This window comes from Jaculus jaculus, chromosome 7 (assembly GCF_020740685.1).
Source record: "Jaculus jaculus isolate mJacJac1 chromosome 7, mJacJac1.mat.Y.cur, whole genome shotgun sequence".
Classification (NCBI taxonomy): Eukaryota; Metazoa; Chordata; class Mammalia; order Rodentia; family Dipodidae; genus Jaculus; species Jaculus jaculus.
Window position 1 is genome coordinate 142,735,675 of NC_059108.1, and position 12,581 is coordinate 142,748,255.

Here is a 12,581-nt window from a genome sequence, read left to right on the forward strand (position 1 = left end):
TTTGGCTGTTCAAAAAAAAAAAAAAAAATCAGCTCCCTTGAGGAAAGTCATTTTAAATCTCAAACCTTCAATTTCATACCTGGGAGGTAGTTCAGCAATTAAAGGTGCTTGCTTTCAAAGCCTACTGGCCCAGATTCAGTTCCCCAGCAACCTTCTTGTAAAAGCCAGATGAAAGTGGCACATGAGTCTGGCATTCATTTTCAGCAAAAGACCCTGACACGTGTGCATGCACACACATGCATAAAGAAATATTTTAAAACCTTCAGTTTCTTCGTCTTAAAAAGCAGGGGTTAAAAAGGGCTGGAGAGATGACTTAGCAGTTAAGGCATTTGCCTGCAAGGCCAAAGGACCTAGGTTCAACTCCCTAGGACCCAAGTAAGCCAGATGCATAAGGTGGTACAAACATCTGGAGTTCATTTGCAGCGGCTAGAGGCCCTGATGCATCCATTCTCTCCCTCTCTCTCTCTCTCTCTCTCTCTGTCCTTTCCTTTCTCCCTTTCTGTCAAATAAATAAATAAAATCAAAAAGAATAATTGCTGGGCATGGTGGCACACACCTTTAATCCCACACTTGGGAGGCAAAGGCAGGAGGATCGCTGTGAATTCAAGGCCAACCTGAGACTACTGAATTCCAGGTCAGCCTGGGCTAGAGCAAGACCCTACTTCGAAAAACAAAAAACAAAAAAAAAAAAAAAAACAGGGGTTAGTAAATGTGCCATATCATTATTATAAGGATCAAGTATGACTACTGATTCAAACACTTAGTGATATTATTTAAATTTGTCACATCAAGCCAGGCAAGGTGGCACATGCCTTTAATCCCAGCACTCAGGAGGCAGAGGTAGGAGGATCGCCATGAGTTGGAGGCCACCCTGAGACTACAGAGTGAATTCCAGGTCAGCCTGGGCTAGAGTGAGACCCTACCTCAAAAAAAGAAAAAAAAATTGTCACATCATTTCTATGCTCAGAAATGTCCAGTAGCTACTAAAGCATATATTTCTCTCTGTGTGGCTAGAATTTTTTCCTAGAAACTGCCTTTTCTCTTTCTTGCAAAATTCTAGAGAACAATCCATTCCAAAGCCCTCTGTGGGTGTATATGGCCCAAGATAAGCCAAGCAGACTCCTGGGAACAGAAATCTTAGCAAGGATCTAGAAGCAGGAGGAAGGTGTTGAACTTGAGTCATAAGTTTATCCCTGGAGATTCCCTCTTGCCTGGTCAATTCTTCCTTCAATTCTATAAACTTCCCAATAGACTTCCAGGGGATTGCCACCTCTGTTTCCAGTTAAACCAAAATTGGTTCCTGTCTCCCGAACCCCAAGAGCCCTAATACAGCTCCCCGTTATCTACAGAATGAAGCATCAAAGTTCTTATCCTCCATTGCACTCTCCAGATTGTCTTTATGTGGCATGTAATGGCTTTGCTCTGACTAAGCTTTAAGCTCATGCATATCTCCTGCAGGCTAGCTGTTAGATAGTTTGCATTTTATAGGCAAGGAAGATGTCTAAGTCATCTCTGTAAATCCTCAAGATCTCATGCTACGTGGCTTGAGAGATTTACATCAGATTTCACTGAAAACCACCTCTTATAGTTTAAAAATAAGGTAATTCATTCTGCCAATTAGATAGGGTTGTCAGAAGCTAGGCGTAGTGGCACTTGCCTTTAATCCCAACACTGAGGAGACAGAGGTAGGAAAATGACAGTGAGTTTGAGGTCAGCTTGAACTACAGAGTACCAGGTCAGCCTGGGCTAGAGGGAGACACCACCTCACAAAAACCACCGCCAACAACAAAAAAGAAATGATTGCCAGAAAACCGTGGCAAAAAGCTGGGGGCCGGAGAGATGGCTCAGTGGTTGAAGCACTTGCTTACAAAGCCTAATGACTCAGGTTTGATTCCCCAGTACCCAGGTGAAGGCAGATGTACAAAGTGGCACATGTATCTGGAGTTTGATTGCAGTGGCAAGAGGTCCTGGTGCAGCCATTCTCTATCTATCTATCTATCTATCTATCTATCTATCTATCTATCTATCTATCTACCTACCTACCTACCTACCTACCTATCTATCTATTCCTCTTTCTCAGTGTCTCTCTATAAATTCTTTTTTTGTTTTTTCTAGGTAGGGTTTCGCTCTAGCCCATGCTGACCTGGAATTCACTATATAGTCTCAGCTGGCTTTGAACTCACAGCGATCCTCCTACCTCTGCCTCCTGAGTGCTGGGACTAAAGGCATGTACCACTCTATATATTATTTTTTATTTTCATTTATTTGGTTTTTTAAATTTTATTTATTTATTTTTATTTTTTGTTTTATTTTTATTTATTTATTTGAGAGTGACAGAGAGAGAAAGAGGCAGTTAGAGGGAGAGAGAAAGAGAGAGAGAATGGGCGTGCCAGGGCCTCTAGCCACTGCAAACAAACTCCAGATGCATGCACCCCTTTGTGCATCTGGCTAACATGGGTCCTGGGGAATGGCGCCTCAAACCAGGGTCCTTAGGCTTCACAGGCAAGCGCTTAACCACTAAGCCATCTCTCCAGCCCTCATTTTCATTTATTTGTAAGCAGAGAGAGATAGAGAGAGAAGAGAAACAGACAGAGAGAATGCAGCTGCTACAAATGACTCCAGATGCATGTGCCCCTTTGTGCATCTGGCTTTATGTGCGTAGTAGGGAACTGAACCCCAGTTGTTAACCCAAAAACAAGATTGACTCTAGACTGACTTGGTAATACTGTGGTAAGACTACTAGAAAATTCTCTTTCCTTAGTCTTCCCTGTTCCCTCTGCCAGTGTTAATCTGGGGCTATAAACGTCAGGTTTTGTTTTGTTTTTTCTTTTATTCCCTGACAGTGAAGAGAGTTAATGAACAAAGGAAATTGTCCTTCAAGAATAAAACAAAGAACAAGCCTGCCTTGGAGTCCGATAAACTCGGGTTCATATCCTGCTCAAGTACTTAGTAGCTAATATTCAGGCAAGATATTTCCCCTCTCTAAGACTTAGTTTCTTTATCTGTAGAATGGGGAAAATAAAGCTGGTTCTATGGTGGTTTAGATACTTAGAAATTTCTTCACAATGCCCAGTGGGTTTTTGTGAAGTTCAAAGGTATTAAAAACCAGAGAATAGTGCCCGGCACAGAGTTAGTGCTCGATAAGGATTCTTTTCCCTTTTCCCTGGATGCCCTCATCCCTACAACCACCTACCCATTTTCTGTGTTTGTTTTTTTGAGGTAGGGTTTCACTCTAGTCCAGGCTGACATGGAATTCACTATGAAGTCTCAGGATGCCCTGGGACTGATGGTGATCCTCCTACCTCAGTCCCCCAAAGGCTGGGATTAAAAACATGTGTCTGAGAACAGAAGAAAACAGACTCACACATAAACACATGCTATTGCGCTAGACTCTCTGACAAAGTGCCCTGCTGTCATGGAATTTGCTCTCTAAGATGAGGCATTTCTAGCGGTGATACAGGGAAGGTGGGAAGGAGTTATATAGACGAACCACATCCATGAGAGAAAGCGTCTCTGGAAAGAAAGCCTTTGTGCTCCAGAGGAAGAGGGGGAAACAAGGCTGGAGAGATGGCTCAGCAGTGAAGGTGCTTGCCCACAGAGCCTAACCACTTGAGTTCAGTTCCCCAGTGCCCATGTAAAGCCAGATGCACAGAGTGGCACATGCATCTGGAGTCAGTTTGCAGCAGCTGGAGACCCTGGTGTGCTTATTTGTCTCTGCTTCTCTTCTATCTTCTTTGTCTTTTTTTTTTTTTTTTAATGGGGGAGGGACAGTTACTAGGGCCTCAGCCACTACAATCAAACTCCAGACACGTGTGCCACCTAATGGGCATGTGTGACCTTGTGCTTGCCTCGCCTCTGTTCATCTGACTTACGTGGAATCTGGAGAGAGATGGAACCTGGGTCCTTAGACTTCACAGGCAAGCGCCTTCACTGCTAAGCCATCTCTCCAGCCTTCTCTTCTATCTTCTATCTCTCCACTTGCAAATAAATATATTAACAAGAAAAAAAAGGCCAGGTGTGGTGGCGCACACCTTTAATCCCAGCACTAGGGAGGCAGAGGTAGGAGGATCGCCATGAGTTCAAGGCCACCCTGAGAGTACATAGTGAATTCCAGGTCAGCCTGGGCTAAAGCAAACACCTACCTCAAAAACCAAAAGAAAAAAAAAAAGAAAGAAGAAAAAAAGCAGAGAAGATAGCAAGGCTGGAGGAAAGCACCCAGGACCCAGGAAGATGTCACAGTGAGTGCCAAAGCCCTAGGGCATGGCATAGGATCACTGTGTGTGTGAGAGAGAGAGAGAATAGGTGTGCCAGGACCGCTAGCCTCTGCAAATGGACTCCAGATGCTTGGGCTATTTTGTGCATCTGGCTTTACATTAAGTACTGGGGAATCAGATCCATCATTAGCCTTTGCAGGCAACTGCCCTAACCGGTTAGCCATCTCTCTAGCCCTGGATCTTTTTTTTTTCTTTCCATTTTGGTCTTTGGAGACAGGGTCTCATGTAGTCCCTCCTGGCCTTGACCTCCTGATCCTTCAGACTCCCAACTTATGGGGTTACAGGTGTGTGTCATCATGGCCAGCTAGAGAAGCTGTACCTTAGACAGGTGATTAAGTCATGGGTACTTTGCTCTCATGGATGTATCAGTGCCATTCGCTTGCTACTAGTAGCTAGAAGCCCTGGTGTACCCATTCTAGCCACTGCAAACTCCAGACACCTGCACCTCCTTGTGCATCTGGCTTACGTGGGTGCTGAGGGATCAAACCTGGGTCCTAGGCTTTGCAGGCAAGCACCCCAACTGCTAAACCATCTCTCCAGCCCTGGTAACGGTATTCTTAAAATTTTATTTTTTATTATTATTTTATTAACAACTTCCATGATTGTAAATAATATCCCATGGTAATGCCATCCCTCCCCCCGACTTTCCCCTTTGAAACTCCATTCTCCATCATATCCCCTCCCCCTCTCAATCAGTCTCTTTTATTTTATTCTATTTATTTATTTATTTATTTATTTATTTATTTATTTATTTTGGTTTTTTGAGATAGGGTCTCACTGTAGCCCAGGCTGACCTGGAATTCACTATGTAGTCTCAGGGTAGCCTCGAACTCATGGCGATCCTCCTACCTCTGCCTCCCAATTACTGGGATTAAAGGCGTGCGCCACCACGCCCGGCTTCTCTCTTTTATTTTGATGACATGATCTTTTCCTCCTATTATGATGGTCTTGTGTAGGTAGTGTCAGGCACTGTGAGGTCATGGATATCCAGGCCATTTTGTAAGGAGTCCTACCCTTCCTTTGGCTCTTACATTCTTTCTGCCACCTCTTCCACAATGGACCCTGAGCCTTAGAAGTTGTGATAGAGATATTACAGTGCTGAGCACTCCTGTCACTTCTTCTCAGCACCATGATGCCTTCTGAGTCATCCCAAGGTCACTGCCATCTGAAAAGAGAAGGTTCTCTACCAAAAGTGAGAGTAGCATTAATATATGGGTACGAACATTAAGAGAAGTGCTTACTGGGCAGTTTGATAAACATGCTATATACATTTAGCCAGGCACCAGCAGACATTACACCCCTAGGGCTCATGACTACCCCTGTTGTAGGTTTTCAATATCAGGGATGTATTCCCTCCCATGGAGCAGGCGTCCAGTCCAGTTAGAGGGCATTTGGTTTCCACCATGACAGATGTGCCACTATTGCCCCCATTGGCTCATTTGACCTGGCTGGCAAAGGGAATAGTATTTTTAAATAGAACTTTATTTATCTATTTCAGAGAGACAGACATAAAGAATGGGAGCACCAGGGCCTTCAGCCACTGCAGATGAACTCCAGATGTGCCACCTTGCACACCTGGCTTACATAGGTCCTGGGAAATGGAACCAAGGACGTTTGGCTTTGGAGGCAAATGCCTTAACCACTAAGCCATCTCTCCAACCCCTGGGAATGGTATTTTACAAACGTTCACTATGGACAACCTTAGTATGTGCTGAATGCTCCATGGCCCTGCTCCTCCAGGTTCCTGCTCCTGCATTGTCCTTTCCCAAGTAGATGGAAATCAGTCTCCAGGTATCTTCTCACGTACCCGCACTCATGTGGTCATCCGGTTTCTCCCTCTCCTATCATCACTCTCTCCACCCCCGCCACCAGCCAAAGAAAAGGCAAGTGAGGCAATCCAACCCCGAGGACCTCCTAAAGGGCAGGTTTACAGGCTTCTGGCCTCCCTTCTACTGCCTTGCTTGCTGCTCTAAAAGGCTCCTGCACCCAGGGCCACCGACCTGTGCTGCTCAGAATACAGCCTTGGAGTTGACAATGAGCTGCTGCTGTCCTGGCCACCCTTTCCCCCTCCCCCGTTCACTTGTATTTCCAGAGAACTTGAGACGTTTAAGGACTGTTGCATAGATAGCTCCATTCTAATTTAACCAGGCATTGGCGAATAGTGAGCCAGACGCTAAATATAGTCAATCCTATATTTCTAGTGTATTCCTAGAAGCTGGAGAGGGAGGATGGAGAATTGATCACTCTCTGTCTTGTGCTATTTACAGTCCACACAACTTCAAGAAACAAACGTTCCTCTCTTGTTTGGAGGGTAGGAAATGGAGGGTCAGGGAAGTAAAGTAATTTGACTGAGGTCGCACAGCCAGTTGGTGCTGAGCGATGGACGAGAAGAAAGGTTGGCCACACACCAGAGCTCATGATCGGCTCAGCTCAGCACTGTGGGCTGTCCTGGGGTCCTTCTCTAATCTTCCTCTGATGGATGGATACTTAGTTTTGCCTCCTTCCCGGATCACCCCATTTGAGGCCAGGATGGCAGAAGGCCCAGCTCCCCAAGTCCTGTCTGCTTGTGCATTACTCAGAGTTCCATCCTGTGACCCTCTCCCCGCCTCACCAGTGCCTTCTGTGACCTAACCCCCCCCCGCCACTCCCCATTCTCTCCCGCCCCCCCCCCCCCAGTTTTTTCAAATTAAGGTCTCACTCTAGCACAGGCTGATGCTGACCTGGTACTCACTCTGTAGTCTTAGGGTGGCCCTGAACTCACAGCAATCCTGGGATGCTGGGATTAGAGATGTGTGCCACCACACCCAGCTGCTCTCTCTGCTTTTTGACTGAACCCAGGGTATTCACATGCCGGGCAAGTGCTCTGTTCTACCACTTTGCCCTCTTTTTACTTTTTTCATTGGAGAAAGGATCTCGCCAAGTCGGTTAGACTGCTTTTGAGCTCACTTTGTAGGGCCTTGAACTTGTGATCCTCCTACCTCAACCTTCCTCGTAGCTGTGATTACAAGCCTGAGCCACCAGGCCTGGCCATCCCATCCCTTCTCGCCCCTCACTTCTTTCTCATGATTGCTACTAACCCAGGCCAGAGTATAAAGAAAGACCAATATGTTCATCTAGAGGTCGGCCACATTGGCTACTGGTTGTTACTGAGAGGCAGAGAGAACGGACTGGTTTTCCTTTGCCTGGGGAGCTGTGATTTTTACATCCTCAGCGGTAAGAAATTTCCCAGCCACTCAGGCCTTTGATGATCGCTCCTTGATAGGCTGGGCCCAAAGAATTAGCATTTATCTAGGAAACAGACTTCTCCCAAAATGTTCTCTTGTCACCCATAGAGATATTACAGCTAATCACCACCACCACTCACTCAACCTAATAAACCAAAGGCTTTTTTTTTTTATCGTTGCTGATGATGATGAGTTATTTTTTATTATTTTTAAAAATTTATTTTGTTTATTGGCAACTTCCATAATTATAGTAAATAACCCAAACCCATGGTAATTCCCTCCCCCCACTTTCCCCTTTATTTTTATTTATTTATTTTGCAGAGAGAAAGAGGGAGAGAGAGAGAGAGAATGGGCACGCCAGGGACTCCAGCCACTGCAAATAAACTCCAGATGCATGTGCCACCTTGTGTATCTGGCTAGCATGGGCCCTGGGGAATCGAACCTAGTTCCTTGGCTTTGCAGGCAAACACCTTAATCGCTAAGCCATCCCTCCAGCCCTCTGAATGTGCTTTTTTTCCCCAAATTTTTATTAACAACTTCCATGATTATAAAACATATCTCCCACTTTCCCCTTTGAAACTCCACTCTCCATCATATCTCTTTCCCCTCTCAGTCAGTCTCTTTTATTTTGATATCATGGTCTTTTCCTCCTATTATGATGGTCTTGTGTAGGTAGTGTCAGGCACTGTGAGATTCATGGATACCCAGGCCATTTTGTGTCTAGAGGAGCACATTGTAAAGAGTCCTACCCTTCCTTTGGCTCCTTTATTCTTTGTTTGTTTCTTTGTTTGTTTTCGAGGTAGGGTCTCACTCTAGTCCAGGCAGACCTGGAATTCACTATGTGGTCTCAGGATGGCCTCAAACTCATGGTGATCCTCCTACCTCTGCTTCCCAAGTGCTGGCATTAAAGGCATGCACCACCATGCCCTGTGGCTCTTTCATTCTTTCTGCCACCTCTTCCACAATGGACCCTGAGCCTTAGAAGCTATGATAGAGATGTTTCAGTGCCAAGCACTCCTCTGTCACTTCTTAGCACCATAGTTAAAGGCTTATGTTTTATGCTTTACCTGTGGTCCCTACTTTACTCAGTATACAGCCCAACAGGTTGACTTTTTTTTTTTTTTTTTTTTTGGCTTCCTCATTCTTTACTGGACACTTTGTGGATGTCACACATGTCTAAAAGTTATGCTGTTAAATAATTAAAAAACTGGCCAGGAGTAAGGCCCTGGTCCAGAGCTTGGCATCAGAAGCAGTAAGGAGTGGGGGGGATGGACTGGGAAGCATTCCCCCAATATCACCAAAACCCAGAAATTGAGGTTCTTGAACTCTTTCATGGGCCACCCAGGACGTGGGTCCATGGGTTATCCCAGGTACCTCTGGCTGCATCTCTCAGGGCAAGGTAACCAGCAAGGGGCTGGAGGGAACAGCCAGCCAAGTCCAGTGCCAGACAGCAGCCCTCAGTGGAGGAGGATGGGGAACGGACAGGTGCTGTCCGGCTGGAAGTGAGTGTGCAGCGAAGGCAGGCCGAGGCGGGGAGAGGCCGAGGGCAGTAATACAGCAATGCGGGATGGGCCCTGGGGGCCTGTCCTGAGCGGCTGGTCGGGTGGCAGCTGGCGTCTCCAGGTGGCATTCCTGACCCAAGCCTGGCTAAGGGCTCACACGTTGTGGGTCCTCTTGGTGAGCTGGGGCTCCTCATCTACAAGCTTGGACTTGAGGTGCTCCTTGTAGGCCAGGATGTCTCCAGGCCACTTGGTGATTGTCTGCTTCTCACAGACCCAAATTTCCTGTGCAACCTGCTGAATGAGTCTGAAGTCATGGCTGACTAGCATCGTGCCACCCTCAAACTCATTGATGGCATCTGCCAGTGCATCAATGGTCTCAATGTCCAGGTGGTTGGTAGGCTCATCCAGGAAGAGCATGTGGGGGCTCTGCCAGGCCAGCCAGGCCAGAAACACTCAGCACTTCTGTCCATCTGACAGATTCCGGATTGGGCTCACCTGCTGTTTCCCAGTGAGGTCATATCTCCCAATGATCTTCCTCATCTCCTCCTTCTCCTTGATCTCTGGGTAGCACTTCATCATGTACTCTAAAGGGGACAGGTCCAAGTCCAGCTGTTCCTGCAAGTGCTGGTGGTAACGTCCTATCTTGACGTGAGGATGCTTCCAGATCATTCCATCTGTGGGCAGCAGCTCTCCAGTTAGCAACTTCAAAAGAGTGGACTTCCCTGCACCGTTAGGCCCTTCCAGAGCCACTCGTGTGTCGAGGTCAATACCAAATTCTAGATTATTGTAGATGCAAGGCCCGTCTTTTATGTACTCGAAGCTCACGTTCTCTACCATAATGACGGGTGGTGGGACCTTGCCACATGGCGGGAAGTAAAATGAGAGTGTCTTGTCGCTCACAACCCTCTCTGTCAGTCCAGATGCCACCATTTTCTGTAGTGTCTTCTCCTTGCTCTGAGCCTGCCGGGCCAGGTTGGCACTGCCATGACCAAACCCAGTGATGTAGTTCTTCATGTGTGCGATCTGATCTTGCTCCCAGTGAAACCTCTTCATCTGGTTCTCCTCCAGCTCGAGCCACGTCTTCACATACTGATCATAATTACCCGTGTAATGCTTGAGTCTTCTGTGGTGCACATGGATGATGTTTGTAGAGACCCCGTTCAGGAAATCCTGGGAGTGCGACACAAGGACCAAGATGCGCTTGAAAGTCCTGAGCTCCTCTTCCAGCCACACCCAAGCGTCCAGGTCCAGGTGGTTGGTGGGCTCATCCAGGAGCACCATGGAAGGCCGGATGAAGAGGGCTCTGGCAAGGGCGACCCTCATTCTCCAGCCCCCGCTGAGGTCCTTTAGCTTCTTGCGCTGCATGGCAGGCGTGAAATCCAGGCTGTGCAAGATCCGCGAGGCCTTCATCTCAGCCTTGTCGGCATCACACACTCTAAGGGTGTCTTGTCACTGGGAGGCATCTCTCGGGTCAGATGGTAGATGTCAATGTGCTCCAGGATGGGCACCTCCCGCTTCCCAATGGCAGAGAGCAGCATGGACTTGCCAATTCCATTCAAGCCAATGAGGCCATATCGACGGCCTGAGTTTAATTCCAGTTTGGGGTCACTGAGCAGCTCTTGATCGTGAAAGGTGAGTGAGAGGTTGATAGTGTGGACGTCAGTACTGTTGAGGTGAGAGGCCAGGACACCAGTGACAGCTCGCGCAGCAGCTTTCTTCCTCTCAAAGTCCTCTAGTTCCTTGGTCAGCAAATCCACTTCTGTGGTGTCTCTGCCATTGGCCTCCTCATTTCTCTCCTCGGCCACCTGCGGTTCTGTGGCGGCATCTCCGCTTTCTTCATGCCCCTTCCTGGGCCACTGTTGCGCCTTGGCAACCTCCTTCTTTTTGGCTACCTGCTTCTTGGCCAGGTCGGAGGGCATGGTGATGATGAACCACAGGGGGAGGTTATCGTTCTTTCGGGAAATTGGGCCTCGCTTGACCTCTGCAACAGGTTGACTTTTAATGCATTCTTTTTTTAATTTTTTTTTTTTTATTAGAGAGAGAGAGAGAATAGGTGCAGCAGGGCCTCTAACCACTGCCAACAAACTCCAGATGTATGCCCCACCTTCTGCATCTGGCTTACCTGGGACTTGGAGAATCGAATCAAACCTGGGTACTTAGGCTTCCTAAGCAAGCACATTACCACTAAGCCATCTCTCCAGCCCTACTTTTATTTTTAATGATTTTTAATTTTTAAATTTTCATTTATTTATTTGAGAGAGAGGGAGAGAAAGAGGGAGAGAGAGAGTCTGCAAAGGAACTCCAAACACATTCATCACCTTGCACATCTGGATCACGTGGGTTCTGGGGAATCGAACCTGGGTCCTTTGACTTTGCAGGCAGGCACCTGAACCACTAAGCCCTCCAGCCCTACTTTTAATGCATTCTTACTGTCTGCTTGATCAGCTGACCCTATAGGAGGCAGGGGCCATTCCATTTATACCTGCAAAGTGTGGCACCATTTCTCCTCTTGGCTTTTGGAGCTAACATCCCTATCTCAAGTAGCTTGCCACACCTTTTACGCATCTTAGCTTTGTTAATTCCCAACAGCAAACCTACACAGTCATTCTCGTTGTACAGCTAAGGAAGTCTGTGGTCTGAAAGGGCTAGCGGCTTGGTCTGAGGTAAGACCGTGAACAGGGAGCAGCAATGGGATTGGAAGGAAGGCAGATGGGCCACCCACAAAGTGCCATGCATGTAGTGTCTGACTGTTTGCTTCTTCTCTTACCAGCATGAGACGCCTCAAGGTACAGACTGGGTTTGGTCTCCCCACAGGCCTTAGCCAGAACCCTACGTAGGGCAGTTGCATAGTAAATGTTTGTTCAGTAAATTGTCAAAGGAAGTTTACCCTGATTACAGATTGGGTGAGAACCAATACTGGAGAAAGAGGAAGTATTTGCACAGAGATAAGGCCTGTGTGCTGGATGGTGTGCCCTGTGCCCTGAGCCAGGGAGAAGTGGGAGGTGGGCAACAGAGTGGGCCAGCTTGAGATGGCCTATCCTGACAGGGGTAGAAGGCAGGATCCGAGGTAGCTAAGAGTCCTGGGATGTGGTGGAAGGTGAGAAGGTTGGTTAGCATTAGCTCCCTTGGCACTAGGCCTAAACCCTTCACCAGAGAAGAAACTACAAAGACAAATGAAGGAGGAGTCCGCTCTCAGGGACCACGAGGGTACTTGTGGATATGAGAGAAGCTAGCTAGAATGGTTGGCATGAAGGGAGGCCTCTGGATGGGGATGTTGGAGGCAGAGATTTGGGCGTGGTAGATCATACGGGCATATGTAGGGCTTGAAAAAGTACCACCAGAAAATGTGGAAGTACGGTCTGACTCAATACCCCTCAGAAGGCCAGGCGTGGTGACACATGCCTTTAATCCTAGCACTCGAGAGGCAGAGGTAGGAGGATCACCATGCGTTCGAGGCCACCCTGAATTCCTTAGTGAATTCCAGGTCAGCCTGAGCTAGAGTGAGATCCTACCTAGAATAAAACGAAACAAAACAAAAAAAGTTATCTATAGTGGTTGGTACCCCATTGAGCTACCAAAAC

At 47.2% G+C, this 12,581-nt stretch overlaps 1 protein-coding gene across 1 annotated transcript; it reads right to left on the minus strand.

The window, feature by feature from the left end:
* Positions 1–9,152: 9,152 nt before the first annotated feature.
* On the minus strand, positions 9,153–10,919 carry LOC101608152 (ATP-binding cassette sub-family F member 2-like). The gene is given in 2 exon segments (XM_045155087.1): positions 9,153–10,430; positions 10,433–10,919. Coding segments are annotated over 2 exon segments (1,764 nt in total). The 3' UTR covers position 9,153.
* Positions 10,920–12,581: the final 1,662 nt, after the last annotated feature.